The 21,562-nt window shown below is 46.8% G+C and overlaps 1 protein-coding gene across 14 annotated transcripts in view; it reads left to right on the top strand.

Annotated features, from left to right (window-relative positions):
• Positions 1-21,562, top strand: part of LOC106568778 (neogenin) — a 271,322-nt gene that overhangs the window by 230,861 nt on the left and 18,899 nt on the right. For 12 of the 14 annotated variants that reach the window (XM_082969719.1, XM_082969717.1, XM_082969715.1 and 9 more), the window contains exons 13-17: positions 2,091-2,235; positions 3,753-3,863; positions 11,792-11,986; positions 12,575-12,670; positions 19,887-20,119. In XM_082969719.1, coding sequence (XP_082825845.1) covers positions 2,091-2,235; positions 3,753-3,863; positions 11,792-11,986; positions 12,575-12,670; positions 19,887-20,119 — 780 coding nt within the window. The remainder of the gene's footprint in view (positions 1-2,090; positions 2,236-3,752; positions 3,864-11,791; positions 11,987-12,574; positions 12,671-19,886; positions 20,120-21,562) is intronic. The other 2 variants (XM_082969724.1, XM_082969716.1) reach the window with 1 other exon arrangement.

Genomic DNA, 21,562 nt, shown 5'->3' with positions numbered 1-21,562 from the left:
GTAACACTATAGAGATGGGCGGGGTGTATTTAGTAACACTATAGAGATGGGCGGGGTGTATTTAGTAACACTATAGAGATGGGCGGGGTGTATTTAGTACCACTATAGAGATGGGGGGTGTATTTAGTACCACTATAGAGATGGGGGGTGTATTTAGTACCACTATAGAGATGGGGGGTGTATTTAGTACCACTATAGAGATGGGCGGGGTGTATTTAGTACCACTATAGAGATGGGGGGTGTATTTAGTACCACTATAGAGATGGGGGGTGTATTTAGGACCACTATAGAGATGGGGGTTGTATTTAGTACCACTATAGAGATGGGGGTTGTATTTAGTACCACTATAGAGATGGGGGGTGTATTTAGGACCACTATAGAGATGGGGGGTGTATTTAGGACCACTATAGAGATGGGGGTTGTATTTAGTACCACTATAGAGATGGGGGTTGTATTTAGTACCACTATAGAGATGGGGGGTGTTTTTAGTACCACTATAGTACCACGTATTTAGAAATGGATTCAGTCTGACTTGCATCTAGAACTGGTTTGTGACCTTATTGGTTCTATTTACTGGTCAATCAGATCAGGTTTTGCGTTATTCTTTCTTTGTCAGACTTGTACTGTATGTTACTGTTTGATACCCAGTAATGAATGGCTTTATATTGATGAATACATTATGAATATCATTATAAAATACATTTTTAATTGGATTAAAACACAAAATGCAATTTCTCATTTTAATTGTTTAATTTGCTCTGTCCTGTGGGCCGTGTCAGCTAGCCAGGCCTGAGGGGTGAAACTAACATACAAGGGGAAGTGTAGTCTCAACATGTTAACCACAAACCCCCCGCCCCCCTCAATTTAACTTATATTTTAGAGAACGGGGGAAGGGGTGAGGGGAAAGAATGTCGCTGAAATCAGAACGCACTATAAGAAAATGGAAATAAACTAATTGAACACAGATTTCATTCGTACTGTTCCCCCAACTCACGGATGTGTGTTAGTGTTGGCGCGCCTGTGTGTGTTTTTGTGTGTGTGTGTGAGCGACAGTGGGTTAGTGTTAATTAACTCCTCTCTCACGCTGAGTTCCCCCCACCGGTCCCTACACACACACACACACACTACAGTATCTCTCCTCCCTCCCTCCACACCATCCCACAGTGCACTGCAGGGCCTGCAGCTAAGGACCTTAATCCATCGCGGTTTCTCTCTCTCTCTCTCTCTCTCGCTGGGAGCCACTCCTCTCACCAGGGCTCCTCTCCTCCACTCTTTATTTATTATTAATGTCTTTATTTCCTCCTTTCTCCAACAGACAGCCTGTACTTTTCTCCTTCACCACTACATTATCCTCCTAACATCAGTCTGCTTTAAGGCCGGTGCAAGGCTTTGTGAGACTGGTATAAGACTGGTGCAAGGCTTTGTGAGGCTGGTATAAGACTGGTGCAAGGCTTTGTGAGGCTGGTATAAGACTGGTGCAAGGCTTTGTGAGACTGGTATAAGACTGGTGCAAGGCTTTGTGAGACTGGTATAAGACTGGTGCAAGGCTTTGTGAGACTGGTATAAGACTGGTGCAAGGCTTTGTGAGACTGGTATAAGACTGGTGCAAGGCTTTGTGAGACTGGTATAAGACTGGTGCAAGGCTTTGTGAGACTGGTATAAGACTGGTGCAAGGCTTTGTGAGGCAGGTGTAATGTCGCCTTTTGACCTTACACCAGCCTTGGTCAGGTTAGCCCTGTGACGTCAATGTCACAGCGAGTGGTGTTACTGGACACCAATGGTGTGTATTGCCATAACCACCCACTCATTGCCCTGGTGTGATTTTATCTGCAAAGTCCTGGGGTTGTCATTCCACCTCTAAAGTCAATGGTAGTAGCTAGAGATTATTCAGTATTGTCCTTGGGTTGGGCTCGATTCCATTGCAATTCAGGAAGTGAAATGAAATTTGTGAATGGAAAAAGTTGACATTGAAAACAAAGGGTCAGTTTTCTGTGAATAGGACCATTTCCCTGTGGTTCAGCAGTAGAAACTGTAACCCCCCGTGTCTTAGTCTATGTACTCACTGTGTGTCGTTCCACCCCCCTACCCAGAGCATCATGGTCCGGTGGCAGCCCCCGCCACCAGGCGCCCAGAATGGCGAGATCACTGGGTATAAGATCCGTTACCGGAAAGGAACGCGGAAGAGCGAGGCGGCAGAAACCACGGGAGGCACCCAGCTCTTCCAACTCATTGACGGTAAGCTCTCCTATAATACCAAATCACATACTCATCACATGACTCATTGTGGAGTTGAAGTAGTCATGCACATGCAGTATCTTCCATGGGAAGTCATGTAATTAGTGATTAGCATGTACTTAAACAAGTCTCGTTTTCAGATAGGCCGACGGTTCTGTGGCTACTGCTGCTAGTTTAGCTTTTGGAGCCAATTGGAAGTCTCTAAGTTGAATACTGTTGTCCCTTAGGACCAGATATTGTATCACTGGAGCGCTTTTCATCTGAGCCTTTTGTCTGGCGTGTTGTTTGGAATCATCATTTTCCTTCATCGTCTGTGTTACTTCAGACAGTCACCTGTTCTCAACATCTCATCTCACATCCAAACTGATATTATACTGTTACTGTAGTACAATAGATATCATCAGAGACCGTAGCGACGGCAATGAATATTACATGTCATCTCAGCAACTTTTCTGGCCCCGTCTCACGCTGTGTGGTACAGCATCAAAGAGAATACACACTTGAAAGTCAAACCCGATTATATTTGGGGTGCAATGGGAATGTTTGTTGGTTCAAAGGCATTTAAGCTGGAGATTTTCTTTCTAGAGCCTTGGAGGCCTGGAGTGTCTGGGTGGTTTTTAGCAGTCTGCCTCAGGGACAGCCCGTAGTAGTGAAGGGAGAGACGACATGATTAGCATTTAGCGTCCAAACAGATAAGTCCAATCCGACTCTTAAGAAAATGTTTGCACCAGTTAGCGCGGCTACATGTTCTTTAAAGACAGCGGGCGGTTCCCACGACTTTGAATTTCCAAAACTCGCCCGTGGCGGTGATATAGCCTACCCAGAAATGTGGCTAGGATGGTGGGCCAAGCAGGAATCCAGCTCCACACACACCTCCAGGAGTGAAGAGTACGTGGTCTTTCTTCTCAGCTTTGAGTTTTCTATCGGGAAGGGCTTGCTTGGGCTACATTCAAACTGCTCATGTGTAAATTCCTCCACAGACGCATCGTGATCAATGGCAGAACGTTCATCTCTATCAAACCCATTGGATTGGAAAGAGGAAAATGTTAATTGCGCCACGACGACGAGCTCTCTCTTGATCCCACCCCTGACAGAGTTATAGATTTTCCCTTCACTCAAGCAGAGAAATATTGGACTTCCTCTTGAAATATTATGGCTTCAAATATTTAGTGTGTCTGCATGCCCAGCTCGATTGAGTGGTGGAGTGAGGGATGCACTGCTAGTAACATCCTTTAAGAAGCCCACTGGAAGGAAAGTTTGGGGACAGTTTTCTAACTGCAGAAACTGATGGACGTAGCCTATGGCTGATTCTGCACACAAACCCAATTCCATTTCTTGGTCTGCCTGTCAGAAGACCGCACTACTTGTTCACTTCGCCTCAAACATTTAAAAGCACTTGATTGGGGGGGGAGTGAACAAGACGAGGGTACACTTTGGGTAGAAGAGGGAGGAATAGAACTGGGTTTCCTGTCTGACTCTTCTTGACTGATTTTCTATCTGTGTGTTGTTGTGGTCAGGTCTGGAGCGGGGGACAGAGTACACGTTCAGAGTGTCAGCCATCACAGTGAACGGCTCAGGGCCCGCCACAGAGTGGAGCACCGCAGAGACCTTCGAGAGCGACCTGGACGGTAAAACTTTCCCTTAATACACTGACCAGTCAAATCCCTCTACCTCAGCCCTGATCCTTACCTCTCTTCCCTTAATATACTGACCAGTCAAATCCCTCTACCTCAGCCCTGATCCTTACCTCTTCCCTTAATACACTGACCAGTCAAATCCCTCTACCTCAGCCCTGATCCTTACCTCTTCCCTTAATACACTGACCAGTCAAATCCCTCTACCTCAGCCCTGATCCTTACCTCTTCCCTTAATACACTGACCAGTCAAATCCCTCTACCTCAGCCCTGATCCTTACCTCTTCCCTTAATACACTGACCAGTCAAATCCCTCTACCTCAGCCCTGATCCTTACCTCTTCCCTTAATACACTGACCAGTCAAATCCCTCTACCTCAGCCCTGATCCTTACCTCTCTTTCCTTAATATACTGACCAGTCAAATCCCTCTACCTCAGCCCTGATCCTTACATCTCTTCCCTTAACCTCTTGGGGCTAGGTGGGACGCTAGCGTGCCACCCGTGGTGCACTCCATCAACAGCAGGTGCATTTCAAGAGCGGCAAATTTGAATCCAAATAAATGTCAAAATTCAAATTTTTCAAAAATACAACTATGTTACACCATTTGAAAGATAAACATCTCCTTAATCTAACCACGTTTTACGATTTCAAAAAGGTTTTACGGCGAAAGCATAAATTTAGAGTATGTTAGGACAGTACATTTACAAGAGTTGTGTGTAATGTTTTGTCAAGTCAAAGACAGGGTCACCAAAACCATAAAACCAGCTAAAATGATGCACTAACCTTTTACAATCTCCATCAGATGACACTCCTAGGACATTATGTTAGACAATGCATGCATTTTTAGTTCTATCAAGTTCATATTTATATCCAAAAACAGCGTTTTACTATGGCATTGATGTTGAGGAAATCGTTTCCCTCCAATAACCGGCAGTCAAGTCAGCGTAACAAATTAAATAATTAAAATTAGAAAACATTGGTAAAATATTATATTGTCATTTAAAGAATTATAGATTTACATCTCTTGAACGCAATCAACTTGCCAGATTTAAAAATAACCTTACTGGGAAATCACACTTTGCAATAATCTGAGCACTGCGCCCAGAAAAATACGCGTTGCGATACAGACTAGACGTCATGTTGGGGAGATCTAAAATCGAAAATACTATGTAAATAATCCATTACCTTTGATTCTCTTCATCAGATGTCACTTCCAGGTATCACAGGTCCATAACGAATGTAGTTTTGTTCAAAAAAGCTCATAATTTATGTCCAAAAATCTCCGTCTCGTTAGCACATGATGTAAGCCAGCCGGACTTCTCGTCATGAACGAGGGGAAAAAATATATTTCCGTTCGTTCAAACATGTCAAACGTTGTATAGCATAAATCATTAGGGCCTTTTTTAACCAGAACATGAATAATATTCAAGGTGGACGAATGCATACTCTTTTATAACGTATTGGAACGAGGGTACCCAACATGAACTCGCGCGCCAGGTGTCTAATGGGCCATCATCGTTCCATGGCTCTTGTTCGGTCAGATCTCCCTCCAGAAGACTCAAAACACTTTGTAAAGGCTGGTGACATCTAGTGGAAGCAATAGGAAGTGCCAAAATATTCCTAAACCCCTGTGTTTTTCAATGGGATAGGTTTAAAGTCAATACAACACATCAGGTATCCACTTCCTGTCAGAAAATGTCTCAGGGTTTTGCCTGCCAAATGAGTTCTGTTATACTCACAGACACCATTCAAACAGTTTTGGAAACTTTAGAGTGTTTTCTATCCATATATAATAAGTATATGCATATTCTAGTTACTGGGTAGGATTAGTAACCAGATTAAATCGGGTACATTTTTTTTATCCAGACGTGCAAATGCTGCCCCCTAGACCCAACAGGTTAATACACTGACCAGTCAAATCCCTCTACCTCAGCCCTGATCCTTACCTCTCTTCCCTTAATACACTGACCAGTCAAATCCCTCTACCTCAGCCCTGATCCTTACCTCTCTTCCCTTAATATACTGACCAGTCAAATCCCTCTACCTCAGCCCTGATCCTTACCTCTCTTCCCTTAATATACTGACCAGTCAAATCCCTCTACCTCAGCCCTGATCCTTACCTCTCTTCCCTTAATACACTGACCAGTCAAATCCCTCTACCTCAGCCCTGATCCTTACCTCTCTTCCCTTAATATACTGACCAGTCAAATCCCTCTACCTCAGCCCTGATCCTTACCTCTCTTCCCTTAATACACTGACCAGTCAAATCCCTCTACCTCAGCCCTGATCCTTACCTCTCTTCCCTTAATACACTGACCAGTCAAATCCCTCTACCTCAGCCCTGATCCTTACCTCTCTTCCCTTAACCTCTATGGGCTAGGTGGGACGCTAGCGTGCCACCCGTGGTGCACTCCATCAACAGCAGGTGCATTTCAAGAGCGGCAAATTTGAATCCAAATAAATGTCAAAATTCAAATTTTTCAAACATACAACTATTTTACACCCTTTGAAAGATAAACATCTCCTTAATCTAACCACGTTTTACGATTTCAAAAAGGTTTTACGGCGAAAGCATAAATTTAGAGTATGTTAGGACAGTACATTTACAAGAGTTGTGTGTAATGTTTTGTCAATTCAAAGACAGGGTCACCAAAACCATAAAACCAGCTAAAATGATGCACTAGCCTTTTACAATCTCCATCAGATGACACTCCTAGGACATTATGTTAGACAATGCATGCATTTTTAGTTCTATCAAGTTCATATTTATATCCAAAAACAGCGTTTTACTATGGCATTGATGTTGAGGAAATCGTTTCCCTCCAATAACCGGCAGTCAAGTCAGCACCACTAATTAAATAATTAAAATTAGAAAACATTGGTAAAATATTATATTGTCATTTAAAGAATTATAGATTTACATCTCTTGAACGCAATCAACTTGCCAGATTTAAAAATAACCTTACTGGGAAATCACACTTTGCAATAATCTGAGCACTGCGCCCAGAAAAATACGCGTTGCGATAGACTAGACGTCATGTTGGGGAGATCTAAAATCGAAAATACTATGTAAATAATCCATTACCTTTGATTCTCTTCATCAGATGTCACTTCCAGGTATCACAGGTCCATAACGAATGTAGTTTTGTTCAAAAAAGCTCATCATTTATGTCCAAAAATCTCCGTCTTGTTAGCACATGATCTAAGCCAGCCGGACTTCTCGTCATGAACGAGGGGAAAAAATATATTTACGTTCGTTCAAACATGTCAAACGTTGTATAGCATAAATCATTAGGGCCTTTTTTAACCAGAACATGAATAATATTCAAGGTGGACGAATGCATACTCTTTTATAACGTATTGGAACGAGGGTACCCAACATGAACTCGCGCGCCAGGTGTCTAATGGGCCATCATCGTTCCATGGCTCTTGTTCGGTCAGATCTCCCTCCAGAAGACTCAAAACACTTTGTAAAGGCTGGTGACATCTAGTGGAAGCAATAGGAAGTGCCAAAATATTCCTCAGCCCCTGTGTTTTTCAATGGGATAGGTTTAAAGGTAATACAACACATCAGGTATCCACTTCCTGTCAGAAAATGTCTCAGGGTTTTGCCTGCCAAATGAGTTCTGTTATACTCACAGACACCATTCAAACAGTTTTAGAAAATTTAGGGTGTTTTCTATCCATATGTAATAAGTATATGCATATTCTAGTTACTGGGTAGGAGTGGTAACCAGATTAAATCGGGTATGTTTTTTTATCCAGCCGTGTCAATACTGCCCCCTAGCCCTAACAGGTTAATACACTGACCAGTCAAATCCCTCTACCTCAGCCCTGATCCTTACCTCTCTTCCCTTAATATACTGACCAGTCAAATCCCTCTACCTCAGCCCTGATCCTTACCTCTCTTCCCTTAATACACTGACCAGTCAAATCCGTCTACCTCAGCCCTGATCCTTACCTCTCTTCCCTTAATACACTGACCAGTCAAATCCCTCTACCTCAGCCCTGATCCTTACCTCTCTTTCCTTAATATACTGACCAGTCAAATCCCTCTACCTCAGCCCTGATCCTTACCTCTCTTCCCTTAATATACTGACCAGTCAAATCCCTCTACCTCAGCCCTGATCCTTACATCTCTTCCCTTAATACACTGACCAGTCAAATCCCTCTACCTCAGCCCTGATCCTTACCTCTCTTCCCTTAATATACTGACCAGTCAAATCCCTCTACCTCAGCCCTGATCCTTACCTCTCTTCCCTTAATACACTGACCAGTCAAATCCCTCTACCTTAGCCCTGATCCTTACCTCTCTTCCCTTAATACACTGACCAGTCAAATCCCTCTACCTCAGCCCTGATCCTTACCTCTCTTCCCTTAATACACTGACCAGTCAAATCCCTCTACCTCAGCCCTGATCCTTACCTCTCTTCCCTTAATACACTGACCAGTCAAATCCCTCTACCTCAGCCCTGATCCTTACCTCTCTTCCCTTAATATACTGACCAGTCAAATCCCTCTACCTCAGCCCTGATCCTTACCTCTCTTCCCTTAATACACTGACCAGTCAAATCCCTCTACCTCAGCCCTGATCCTTACCTCTCTTCCCTTAATATACTGACCAGTCAAATCCCTCTACCTCAGCCCTGATCCTTACCTCTCTTCCCTTAATATACTGACCAGTCAAATCCCTCTACCTCAGCCCTGATCCTTACCTCTTGCCTTAATATACTGACCAGTCAAATCCCTCTACCTCAGCCCTGATCCTTACCTCTCTTCCCTTAATACACTGACCAGTCAAATCCCTCTACCTCAGCCCTGATCCTTACCTCTCTTCCCTTAATATACTGACCAGTCAAATCCCTCTACCTCAGCCCTGATCCTTACCTCTCTTCCCTTAATACACTGACCAGTCAAATCCCTCTACCTCAGCCCTGATCCTTACCTCTCTTCCCTTAATATACTGACCAGTCAAATCCCTCTACCTCAGCCCTGATCCTTACCTCTCTTCCCTTAATATACTGACCAGTCAAATCCCTCTACCTCAGCCCTGATCCTTACCTCTCTTCCCTTAATACACTGACCAGTCAAATCCCTCTACCTCAGCCCTGATCCTTACCTCTCTTCCCTTAATACACTGACCAGTCAAATCCCTCTACCTCAGCCCTGATCCTTACCTCTCTTCCCTTAATACACTGACCAGTCAAATCCCTCTACCTCAGCCCTGATCCTTACCTCTCTTCCCTTAATACACTGACCAGTCAAATCCCTCTACCTCAACCCTGATCCTTACCTCTCTTCCCTTAATACACTGACCAGTCAAATCCCTCTACCTCAGCCCTGATCCTTACCTCTCTTCCCTTTATACACTGACCAGTCAAATCCCTCTACCTCAGCCCTGATCCTTACCTCTCTTCCCTTAATACACTGACCAGTCAAATCCCTCTACCTCAGCCCTGATCCTTACCTCTCTTCCCTTAATATACTGACCAGTCAAATCCCTCTACCTCAGCCCTGATCCTTACCTCTCTTCCCTTAATATACTGACCAGTCAAATCCCTCTACCTCAGCCCTGATCCTTACCTCTTGCCTTAATATACTGACCAGTCAAATCCCTCTACCTCAGCCCTGATCCTTACCTCTCTTCCCTTAATACACTGACCAGTCAAATCCCTCTACCTCAGCCCTGATCCTTACCTCTCTTCCCTTAATACACTGACCAGTCAAATCCCTCTACCTCAGCCCTGATCCTTACCTCTCTTTCCTTAATATACTGACCAGTCAAATCCCTCTACCTCAGCCCTGATCCTTACCTCTCTTCCCTTAATACACTGACCAGTCAAATCCCTCTACCTCAGCCCTGATCCTTACCTCTCTTCCCTTAATACACTGACCAGTCAAATCCCTCTACCTCAGCCCTGATCCTTACCTCTCTTTCCTTAATATACTGACCAGTCAAATCCCTCTACCTCAGCCCTGATCCTTACCTCTCTTCCCTTAATACACTGACCAGTCAAATCCCTCTACCTCAGCCCTGATCCTTACCTCTCTTCCCTTAATATACTGACCAGTCAAATCCCTCTACCTCAGCCCTGATCCTTACCTCTCTTCCCTTAATACACTGACCAGTCAAATCCCTCTACCTCAGCCCTGATCCTTACCTCTCTTCCCTTAATACACTGACCAGTCAAATCCCTCTACCTCAGCCCTGATCCTTACCTCTCTTCCCTTAATATACTGACCAGTCAAATCCCTCTACCTCAGCCCTGATCCTTACCTCTCTTCCCTTAATACACTGACCAGTCAAATCCCTCTACCTCAGCCCTGATCCTTACCTCTCTTCCCTTAATACACTGACCAGTCAAATCCCTCTACCTCAGCCCTGATCCTTACCTCTCTTGCCTTAATACACTGACCAGTCAAATCCCTCTACCTCAGCCCTGATCCTTACCTCTTGCCTTAATACACTGACCAGTCAAATCCCTCTACCTCAGCCCTGATCCTTACATCTCTTCCCTTAATACACTGACCAGTCAAATCCCTCTACCTCAGCCCTGATCCTTACCTCTCTTCCCTTAATACACTGACCAGTCAAATCCCTGGACTACTTTCACCTAGTCTTCCCTTAATATACTGACCAGTCAAATCCCTGGACTTCTTTCACCTAGTCTTCCCTTAATATACTGACCAGTCAAATCCCTGGACTACTTTCACCTAGTCTTCCCTTAATATACTGACCAGTCAAATCCCTGGACTACTTTCACCTAGTCTTCCCTTAATATACTGACCAGTCAAATCCCTGGACTACTTTCACCTAGTCTTCCCTTAATACACTGACCAGTCAAATCCCTGGACTACTTTCACCTAGTCTTCCCTTAATATACTGACCAGTCAAATCCCTGGACTACTTTCACCTAGTCTTCCCTTAATATACTGACCAGTCAAATTCCTGGACTACTTTCACCTAGTCTTCCCTTAATATACTGACCAGTCAAATCCCTGGACTACTTTCACCTAGTCTTCCCTTAATATACTGACCAGTCAAATCCCTGGACTACTTTCACCTAGTCTTCCCTTAATATACTGACCAGTCAAATCCCTGGACTACTTTCACCTAGTCTTCCCTTAATATACTGACCAGTCAAATCCCTGGACTACTTTCACCTAGTCTTCCCTTAATATACTGACCAGTCAAATCCCTGGACTACTTTCACCTAGTCTTCCCTTAATATACTGACCAGTCAAATCCCTGGACTACTTTCACCTAGTCTTCCCTTAATATACTGACCAGTCAAATCCCTGGACTACTTTCACCTAGTCTTCCCTTAATATACTGACCAGTCAAATCCCTGGACTACTTTCACCTAGTCTTCCCTTAATACACTGACCAGTCAAATCCCTGGACTACTTTCACCTAGTCTTCCCTTAATATACTGACCAGTCAAATCCCTGGACTACTTTCACCTAGTCTTCCCTTAATATACTGACCAGTCAAATCCCTGGACTACTTTCACCTAGTCTTCCCTTAATATACTGACCAGTCAAATCCCTGGACTACTTTCACCTAGTCTTCCCTTAATATACTGACCAGTCAAATCCCTGGACTACTTTCACCTAGTCTTCCGTTAATACACTGACCAGTCAAATCCCTGGACTACTTTCACCTAGTCTGAATTGTTCAGAGCCAACATGTTTTGTTTTACTTGTTGGTTTAGAAGCATCATAAATACCTTCAAACCCTCTTAAGACTTCTATTAATGTGGTCTCACTGCTACCTTAGATTTATGGTTTGGTTTTAATGTTGTTTATTGTCTTGATTCTAGTCTAAAGTATATGGAGAGGCTTTAAACACAAGTTATATTTGTGTTTATTGTGTTATAATTTGATATAAGTTTGATCCCCTGAGTTTTCCTACCTCCAGAGTCCAGGGTGCCGGACATCCCCAGCTCGCTACATGTGCGCCCGCTGGTCAACAGCATTGTAGTGAGCTGGACGCCGCCGGAGAACCAGGACATGGTGGTACGAGGCTACACCATCGGCTACGGCATCGGCAGCCCCCACGCCCAGACCATCAAGGTGGACTACAAGCAGCGCTACTACAGCATTGAGAACCTAGGTGAGCACACCCTGTTGTTGCCCTCTGGGTTGTTGCCCTCTGGGTTGTTGCCCTCTGGGTTGTTGCCCTCTGGGTTGTTGCCCTCTGGGTTGTTGCCCTCTGGGTTGTTGTCGTCTGGGTTGTTGCCCTCTGCGTTGTTGTCATCATAGTTGATCGTTTTTGACTATTTTCATATTTGTTTGGTCATCTGTGTGTTGTTGTGAAACCATGTTCTTGATGCATGATTGAACAGTCTTTGACGGCATGGCTGGCTGTGCTTCATAGTGTCCTGTAGCCTACTGTAATTACAACATGGTTAGGGGGAATCGCTATGATAATGTTGCATAATTTAGCTTTTCATTAAAATCCCAACAAGAGACTGGGTTTCAATATTCACCTTTTGTCAAGATGATGAATATCCCGATCCTATGAGGAGAGGGTCTCAGGAGTCTGGACTTGATTAGCTACATTATTTCATAACGCTCTCTCTCCCCCTCTGTCTCGCTCCCTGCCTCCCTGCCCCTCTCGCTCCCTGCCTCCCTGCCCCTCTCGCTCCCTGCTCCTCTCTCTCCCTCTCGCTCCCTGCCCCCTCTCTCCCTGCCCCCTCAGACCCCAGCTCCCACTATGTGATAACCCTGAAGGCCTTCAACAACGTGGGGGAGGGGATCCCTGTATACGAGAGCGCCATCACCAGGCCACAGTCAGGTAGGACACCTACACATACCCCTACACCCTGAATACTGGAGCAATAGAACGGTCTCATGGACATAGCCTTACCAATGAGATGGTCACTGATACCCTCCATACTGGACCGGTGAAATTGTATTTTAATGAAGTAATTGTTTCATCCATAAAAACGTATGCTGGTGTCGTTTTTGGCTGATTGATGCCATATTTCAGTGGGGAGTGAGAATAGTCATTTAACTCCCTTAAAAAAGGAATCTGACACTAGTCTTTGACCAATGTTACATCACCAGCACCATCAATAAATATACCCTGACGTGGCTTGACTCAAAATAACTTGAGATCCGCTTACTAAAACCTAATGTGTTTTTATTTGACCAACTAGAGCCTTGACGTTATATTAGATATGATTCCTCCTGCATTCATATGGTGCAGTTTACCTTCCATCAGACCTGATCGTTAGGATCAACTTGTCAGAGCATCTCTTACCTGCCATTCTCTCTGTGGTAATTGACTTTCCCTTTGTCACAAATATCACTGCACAAAACAAGTGGTCCCTGCTCATCTCAGGCCTGTCTCCTAGAGAATAATAAGGCAATATCCTCCAATCCAGATTTCTCTAATCCGAGGACAGCTACTCAGACAATTAGCTGATATTTAGGTCACAATACCAAATGCCAACAATTGAACACAAAGTATGAATTGCTAGCAGGAAGTCGCTGCTCAACATAGCTCTGTAGAGTATGCCACATTTTTTGACAACCGTAAGATGAGGGAACTAGGAGTGTAGTCTGTACCCTGTGTCGAGGCACCCCCAGGGAACTAGGAGTGTAGTCTGTACCCTGTGTCGAGGCACCCCCAGGGAACTAGGAGTGTAGTCTGTACCCTGTGTCGAGGCACCCCCAGGGAACTAGGAGTGTAGTCTGGACCCTGTGTCGAGGCACCCCCAGGGAACTAGGAGTGTAGGCTGTACCCTGTGTCGAGGCACCCCCAGGGAACTAGGAGTGTAGGCTGTACCCTGTGTCGAGGCACCCCCAGGGAACTAGGAGTGTAGTCTGTACCCTGTGTCGAGGCACCCCCAGGGAACTAGGAGTGTAGTCTGTACCCTGTGTCGAGGCACCCCCAGGGAACTAGGAGTGTAGTCTGTACCCTGTGTCGAGGCACCCCCAGGGAACTAGGAGTGTAGTCTGTACCCTGTGTCGAGGCACCCCCAGGGAACTAGGAGTGTAGTCTGTACCCTGTGTCGAGGCACCCCCAGGGAACTAGGAGTGTAGGCTGGACCCTGTGTCGAGGCACCCCCAGGGAACTAGGAGTGTAGGCTGTACCCTGTGTCGAGGCACCTCCAGGGAACTAGGAGTGTAGGCTGGACCCTGTGTCGAGGCACCCCCAGGGAACTAGGAGTGTAGGCTGTACCCTGTGTCGAGGCACCCCCAGGGAACTAGGAGTGTAGGCTGTACCCTGTGTCGAGGCACCCCCAGGGAACTAGGAGTGTAGTCTGTACCCTGTGTCGAGGCACCCCCAGGGAACTAGGCGTGTAGTCTGTACCCTGTGTCGAGGCACCCCCAGGGAACTAGGCGTGTAGTCTGTACCCTGTGTCGAGGCACCCCCAGGGAACTAGGAGTGTAGGCTGTACCCTGTGTCGAGGCACCCCCTGGGAACGAGGAGTGTAGGCTGTACCCTGTGTCGAGGCACCCCCAGGGAACGAGGAGTGTAAGCTGTACCCTGTGTCGAGGCACCCCCAGGGAACGAGGAGTGTAGTCTGTACCCTGTGTCGAGGCACCCCCAGGGATCGAGGAGTGTAGGCTGTACCCTGTGTCGAGGCACCCCCAGGGAACTAGGAGTGTAGGCTGTACCCTGTGTCGAGGCACCCCCAGGGAACTAGGAGTGTAGGCTGTACCCTGTGTCGAGGCACCCCCAGGGAACTAGGAGTGTAGTCTGTACCCTGTGTCGAGGCACCCCCAGGGAACTAGGAGTGTAGGCTGGACCCTTTGTCGAGGCACCCCCAGGGAACTAGGAGTGTAGGCTGTACCCTGTGTCGAGGCACCCCCAGGGAACTAGGAGTGTAGGCTGGACCCTTTGTCGAGGCACCCCCAGGGAACTAGGAGTGTAGGCTGTACCCTGTGTCGAGGCACCCCCAGGGAACTAGGAGTGTTGGCTGTACCCTGTGTCGAGGCACCCCCAGGGAACTAGGAGTGTTGGCTGTACCCTGTGCCGAGGCACCCCCCAGGGAACTAGGAGTGTAGTCTGTACCCTGTGTCGAGGCACCCCCAGGGAACTAGGAGTGTAGTCTGTACCCTGTGTCGAGGCACCCCCAGGGAACTAGGAGTGTAGTCTGTACCCTGTGTCGAGGCACCCCCAGGGAACTAGGAGTGTAGTCTGTACCCTGTGCCGAGGCACCCCCAGGGAACTAGGAGTGTAGGCTGTACCCTGTGTCGAGGCACCCCCAGGGAACTAGGAGTGTTGGCTGTACCCTGTGTCGAGGCACCCTCAGGGAACTAGGAGTGTTGGCTGTACCCTGTGCCGAGGCACCCCCCAGGGAACTAGGAGTGTAGTCTGTACCCTGTGTCGAGGCACCCCCAGGGAACTTGGAGTGTAGTCTGTACCCTGTGTCGAGGCACCCCCAGGGAACTAGGAGTGTAGTCTGTACCCTGTGTCGAGGCACCCCCAGGGAACTAGGAGTGTAGTCTGTACCCTGTGCCGAGGCACCCCCAGGGAACTAGGAGTGTAGGCTGGACCCTGTGTCGAGGCACCCCCAGGGAACTAGGAGTGTAGGCTGTACCCTGTGCCGAGGCACCCCCAGGGAACTAGGAGTGTTGGCTGTACCCTGTGCCGAGGCACCCCCAGGGAACTAGGAGTGTTGGCTGTACCCTGTGCCGAGGCACCCCCCAGGGAACTAGGAGTGTAGTCTGTACCCTGTGTCGAGGCACCCCCAGGGAACTAGGAGTGTAGTCTGTACCCTGTGTCGAGGCACCCCCAGGGAACTAGGAGTGTAGTCTGTACCCTGTGTCGAGGCACCCCCAGGGAACTAGGAGTGTAGGCTGTACCCTGTGTCGAGGCACCCCCAGGGAACTAGGAGTGTAGTCTGTACCCTGTGTCGAGGCACCCCCAGGGAACTAGGAGTGTAGTCTGTACCCTGTGTCGAGGCACCTCCAGGGAACTAGAAGTGTTGGCTGTACCCTGTGCCGAGGCACCCCCAGGGAACTAGAAGTGTTGGCTGTACCCTGTGTCGAGGCACCCCCAGGGAACTAGGAGTGTTGGCTGTACCCTGTGCCGAGGCACCCCCAGGGAACCCATGTCGACTTTAAGCCAACCCCTCGTCACCCCCTCTCTGTTTTGATCAGCCAGTTTGTCTGTACTTGCACTCCACTATCCCAGCATGCACTGCTGTGCAGGGACAGGATACCGGATGACTGAAATGGCATCAACATGCTGCAGGGGGGCAACACACACACACACACACACACACACACACACACACACACACCACACACACATGCGTGCACACAGAACACACACATACATGCATAGCACTGTGCAGAAGTGCACACGTACACACACACACCCCTGCTGTGGCTTTGGCAACCCTCTGTCAGATCCAGCTCTCCTCTCAACACAGAACCAAAGCCCTCCAATACAGTCTGCAGTTTGAATACACCAGTGAGTTGCTCCACAAGCATGTTCATTGGATGAAAAAGTTTGGAATAAAAAAGACTGGTTGACCTAGAAAATGTTTTGACTTAAAAGAAGTTGGGAGAAGTTGGAAGAAATCTAGGAGTGTTGTTTAGGGACTGATGTATTATAGTAAATATCCAGTGGGAAGATAACCTTGGTGCAAAACATATGCAGGACTCACTTGAAAAGGAGATTTTCAATCTCAACGTGACTTTCCTTTATAAAGCATAAATCAAACCAAAGCAGAATAAAAATCTTCTCCTATATGTGGCATCTGATAACTGACTGAAATGCGTGGAGGGGGATATTCTTTTTGACAGGTATGAACATTTAATTCCGAGCACTGTAGGCTACTAAACCCAGGCTGGTACAGACTACTGCTGCAGACACACAGTTCTCAGAGTGTAAAACAGATGCCGTTTGCATGCCACCTAAAACCACACCGTGTTTCCTGGACCACCTCCATGCTTCCCAGAAAAAGAGAGACACACACACACAACAGTGCAATAATGAGCATGCACAATGACTTGTAAAATGGAGCGGGGTGGAGAGAGAGAGCTGGATAGAGGGGGCGAGTTTGGGGGAGGTAGGCTACACCAAATGACCAGAGCTTTTTCTAATTACTGCTGGACCCTGGTCAAAATCTGGAGTCCAGGGCTGGCGCAGAGCATGGCGTAACATAGCTAGCAGAGAAGCCTGGCCAGTCCACTCATTGCTGCCATCTTGAAGTGTTTAGTTGGCATTGTGGCGACTTGAGCCAGGGAACCACTTGTTTCTGCCCCTCTCACAACACCAGTGTTTACCATGCGTCCATAATGAGTACACACACCTCAGCAACCCCCTGGAGGACATTGTAGTGAGGGAAGCAGGTGGTTGGACATGTGCTCACAGTGGGTTACTGTGTTTAGTTAGATAACAGAGGTATCCTCCATCTGTAAAGAGACGTGACCAGTGTAACATTCAGTAGGGTGGTATCCTCCATCTGTAAAGAGACGTGACCAGGGTAACATTCAGTAGGGTGCAACTCCATCTGTAAAGAGACGTGACCAGGGTAACATTCAGTAGAGAGGTATCCTCCATCTGTAAAGAGACGTGACCAGGGTAACATTCAGTAGAGAGGTATCCTCCATCTGTAAAGAGACGTGACCAGGGTAACATTCAGTAGAGAGGTATCCTCCATCTGTAAAGAGACGTGACCAGGGTAACATTCAGTAGAGAGGTATCCTCCATCTGTAAAGAGACGTGACCAGGGTAACATTCAGTAGGGAGGTATCCTCCATCTGTAAAGAGACGTGACCAGGGTAACATTCAGTAGAGAGGTATCCTCCATCTGTAAAGAGACGTGACCAGGGTAACATTCAGTAGAGAGGTATCCTCCATCTGTAAAGAGACGTGACCAGGGTAACATTCAGTAGGGAGGTATCCTCTATCTATAAAGAGACGTGACCAGGGTAACATTCAGTAGGGAGCAACTCCATCTGTAAAGAGACGTGACCAGGATAACATTCAGTAGGGAGGTATCCTCCATCTGTAAAGAGACGTGACCAGGGTAACATTCAGTAGGGAGGTATCCTCCATCTGTAAAGAGACGTGACCAGGGTAACATTCAGTAGGGAGGTATCCTCCATCTGTAAAGAGACGTGACCAGGGTAACATTCAGTAGGGAGGTATCCTCCATCTGTAAAGAGACGTGACCAGGGTAACATTCAGTAGGGAGCAACTATATCATTAAGTAACACAGACATAGATGATGCTAATCAATCCCAGATAGAACAGACATCACTAATCTAATTAATCTCAGAAAGATCAGACATCACTAATCTAATCAATCCCAGATAGATCAGACATCACTAATCAATCCCAGATAGATCAGATATAATTGATCTAATCAATCCCAGATAGATCAAACATCACTACATTACTCATAGGTAAAGACCAAGTCAATCCATTTGTGAAGTTGCCAATGAAAGGGAGTTGTGACGTTTAATATCCCTCGCCCTTGACACACGAGATCCGCTGATAGGCTACATAAGCAACAATGAACAGATGGATAATTCCCACATTTCATGTCTTACATACAGAGTTTGAACACAGCATCAGTGTAGGGCTTGTCCTTGTGACTGACATAGCGCTATATACAGTCCTATTGTGATTCAGCTATAGTAAATGTTCTGTTGCAATGCTGCATACAGTAGTACTTCTATTCACAGAGACACTGTAAAGTAGTGCCTGTATTCACAGAGACACTGTAAGGTAGTGCCTGTATTCACAGAGACACTGTAAAGTGGTGCCTGTATTCACAGAGACACTGTAAAGTGGTGCCTGTATTCACAGAGACACTGTAAAGGGGTGCCTGTATTCACAGAGACACTGTAAAGGGGTGCCTGTATTCACAGAGACACTGTAAAGGGGTGCCTGTATTCACAGAGACACTGTAAAGTGGTGCCTGTATTCACAGAGACACTGTAAAGTGGTGCCTGTATTCACAGAGACACTGTAAAGGGGTGCCTGTATTCACAGAGACACTGTAAAGGGGTGCCTGTATTCACAGAGACACTGTAAAGGGGTGCCTGTATTCACAGAGACACTGTAAAGGGGTGCCTGTATTCACAGAGACACTGTAAAGGGGTGCCTGTATTCACAGAGACACTGTAAAGGGGTGCCTGTATTCACAGAGACACTGTAAAGGGGTGCCTGTATTCACAGAGACACTGTAAAGGGGTGCCTGTATTCACAGTCACTGTTTAGCCTTGCAGTCCGAGACCTTCTTATCAATAATGAAAGAAAGCATTCTTCTTTAAAGGTGTGGTAAGTCAGTATGGTATTTGTATTTTTGATCTTGTTGCACTGTTGTCTTTCCAATTTTTTTTCTGAAGTCAGGTGGCTAAATGTTACTCTGTTGACCTTTACTAGAGATTACTCTGTTGACCTTTACTAGAGATTACTCTGTTGACCTTTACTAGAGATTACTCTGTTGACCTTTACTAGAGATTACTCTGTTGACCTTTACTAGAGATTACTCTGTTGACCTTTACTAGAGATTACTCTGTTGACCTTTACTAGAGATTACTCTGTTGACCTTTACTAGAGATTACTCTGTTGCACGTTCCTTCTAGTTGTAGCTTTCCTTTGAGTGATTATCCATCTTTACTTAGTGTTGATAATGTGAGTTGAACACAACAGCCCTGGATCAAATACATGACAATAAATTGGTATTTGACCCAAGTCTGATCGACAACAGCCCTTGTATAGACAGTAGAAAACCTTGATGTAGCCAATAGCCATGTCTGTTGATCTAATAGAATTTTCTCTCTTTCTCTTCACCCTTCCCAATCCCCTCTCCTCCTCCCTCATTTTAATAACTCATTAACATATTTTCTACCCTTATTCATACCCCCCTCGCTCTCTCTCTCCACCCCGCCACCCTGTTTCGTTTTGACCGGTCTTGCTTTTTTTTTTACCTTGCCACAAAACACACTTTTTTGGTTTGTAATTTCTTCCCTCTTTTGCACCATGTTCTGTTTGCCATCTGTTGTGAACCTGGTGTGTTGGTAACTGCTGGCAGACCCCATAGACCCTGATGTTGATTTGTATGAACTCTTCCATGCTCCATACACACCAGTACCAGACCCCACCCCCATGCTACCTCCCGTGGGCGTACAGGCCTCGGTGCTCAGCCACGACACCATCAAGGTGACCTGGGCCGACAACTCTCTGCCCAAGAACCAGAAGATCACGGACGCACGCTACTACACGGTGCGCTGGAAGACCAACATCCCCGCCAACACCAAGCTCAAGGTACAGTCACGGTGACGCAGCAGCATTGCCCACAGGGCCCCGTTCAAAACAACACAGCTTTATTATTCCCTCACGGTTCATTTTAAAGTAGAAGGTGTCATCAGAGCACAGCATATTATATGTATCCTACCACTATGCCATTCTAATCGTCAGTGTGTTCAGCTATCCCACTATCAGGGTAATGAATCAATGTAAAATTATCCCACCCACTAATTACATGAGGTTCAAATGTCTCACAGTCCTTCTCACAGTCCTTCCCATCTACGTGCCACAGTCCTTCCCATCTACGTGCCACAGTCCTTCCCCATCTACGTGCTACAGTCCTTCCCATCTACATGCTACAGTCCTTCCCATCTACATGCCACAGTCCTTCCCATCTACGTGCTACAGTCCTTCCCATCTACGTGCTACAGTCCTTCCCATCTACATGCTACAGTCCTTCCCATCTACGTGCCACAGTCCTTCCCATCTACGTGCTACAGTCCTTCCCATCTACGTGCCACAGTCCTTCCCCATCTACGTGCTACAGTCCTTCCCATCTACATGCCACAGTCCTTCCCATCTACGTGCTACAGTCCTTCCCATCTACGTGCTACAGTCCTTCCCATCTACGTGCTACAGTCCTTCCCATCTACGTGCTACAGTCCTTCCCATCTACGTGCTACAGTCCTTCCCATCTACGTGCTACAGTCCTTCCCATCTACGTGCTACAGTCCTTCCCATCTACGTGCTACAGTCCTTCCCATCTACGTGCTACAGTCCTTCCCATCTACGTGCTACAGTCCTTCCCATCTACGTGCTACAGTCCTTCCCATCTACGTGCTACAGTCCTTCCCATCTACGTGCTACAGTCCTTCCCATCTACGTGCTACAGTCCTTCCCATCTACGTGCTACAGTCCTTCCCCATCTACGTGCCACAGTCCTTCCCATCTACGTGCTACAGTCCTTCCCCATCTACGTGCTACAGTCCTTCCCATCTACGTGCCACAGTCCTTCCCCATCTACGTGCCACAGTCCTTCCCCATCTACGTGCCACAGTCCTTCCCATCTACGTGCTACAGTCCTTCCCATCTACGTGCCACAGTCCTTCCCATCTACATGCTACAGTCCTTCCCACAGTCCTTCCCCATCTACGTGCCACAGTCCTTCCCACAGTCCTTCCCCATCTACGCGCCACAGTCCTTCCCACAGTCCTTCCCCATCTACGTGCCACAGTTCTTCCCATCTACGTGCTACAGTCCTTCCCACAGTCCTTCCCCATCTACGTGCCACAGTCCTTCCCACAGTCCTTCCCCATCTACGCGCCACAGTCCTTCCCACAGTCCTTCCCCATCTACGTGCCACAGTTCTTCCCATCTACGTGCTACAGTCCTTCCCACAGTCCTTCCCCATCTACGCGCCACAGTCCTTCCCACAGTCCTTCCCCATCTACGCGCCACAGT

This window comes from Salmo salar, chromosome 26, assembly GCF_965601325.2.
Source record: "Salmo salar chromosome 26, fSalSal1, whole genome shotgun sequence".
Lineage (NCBI taxonomy): Eukaryota > Metazoa > Chordata > Actinopteri > Salmoniformes > Salmonidae > Salmo > Salmo salar.
This window is presented reverse-complemented; position numbering and strand designations above follow the sequence as displayed.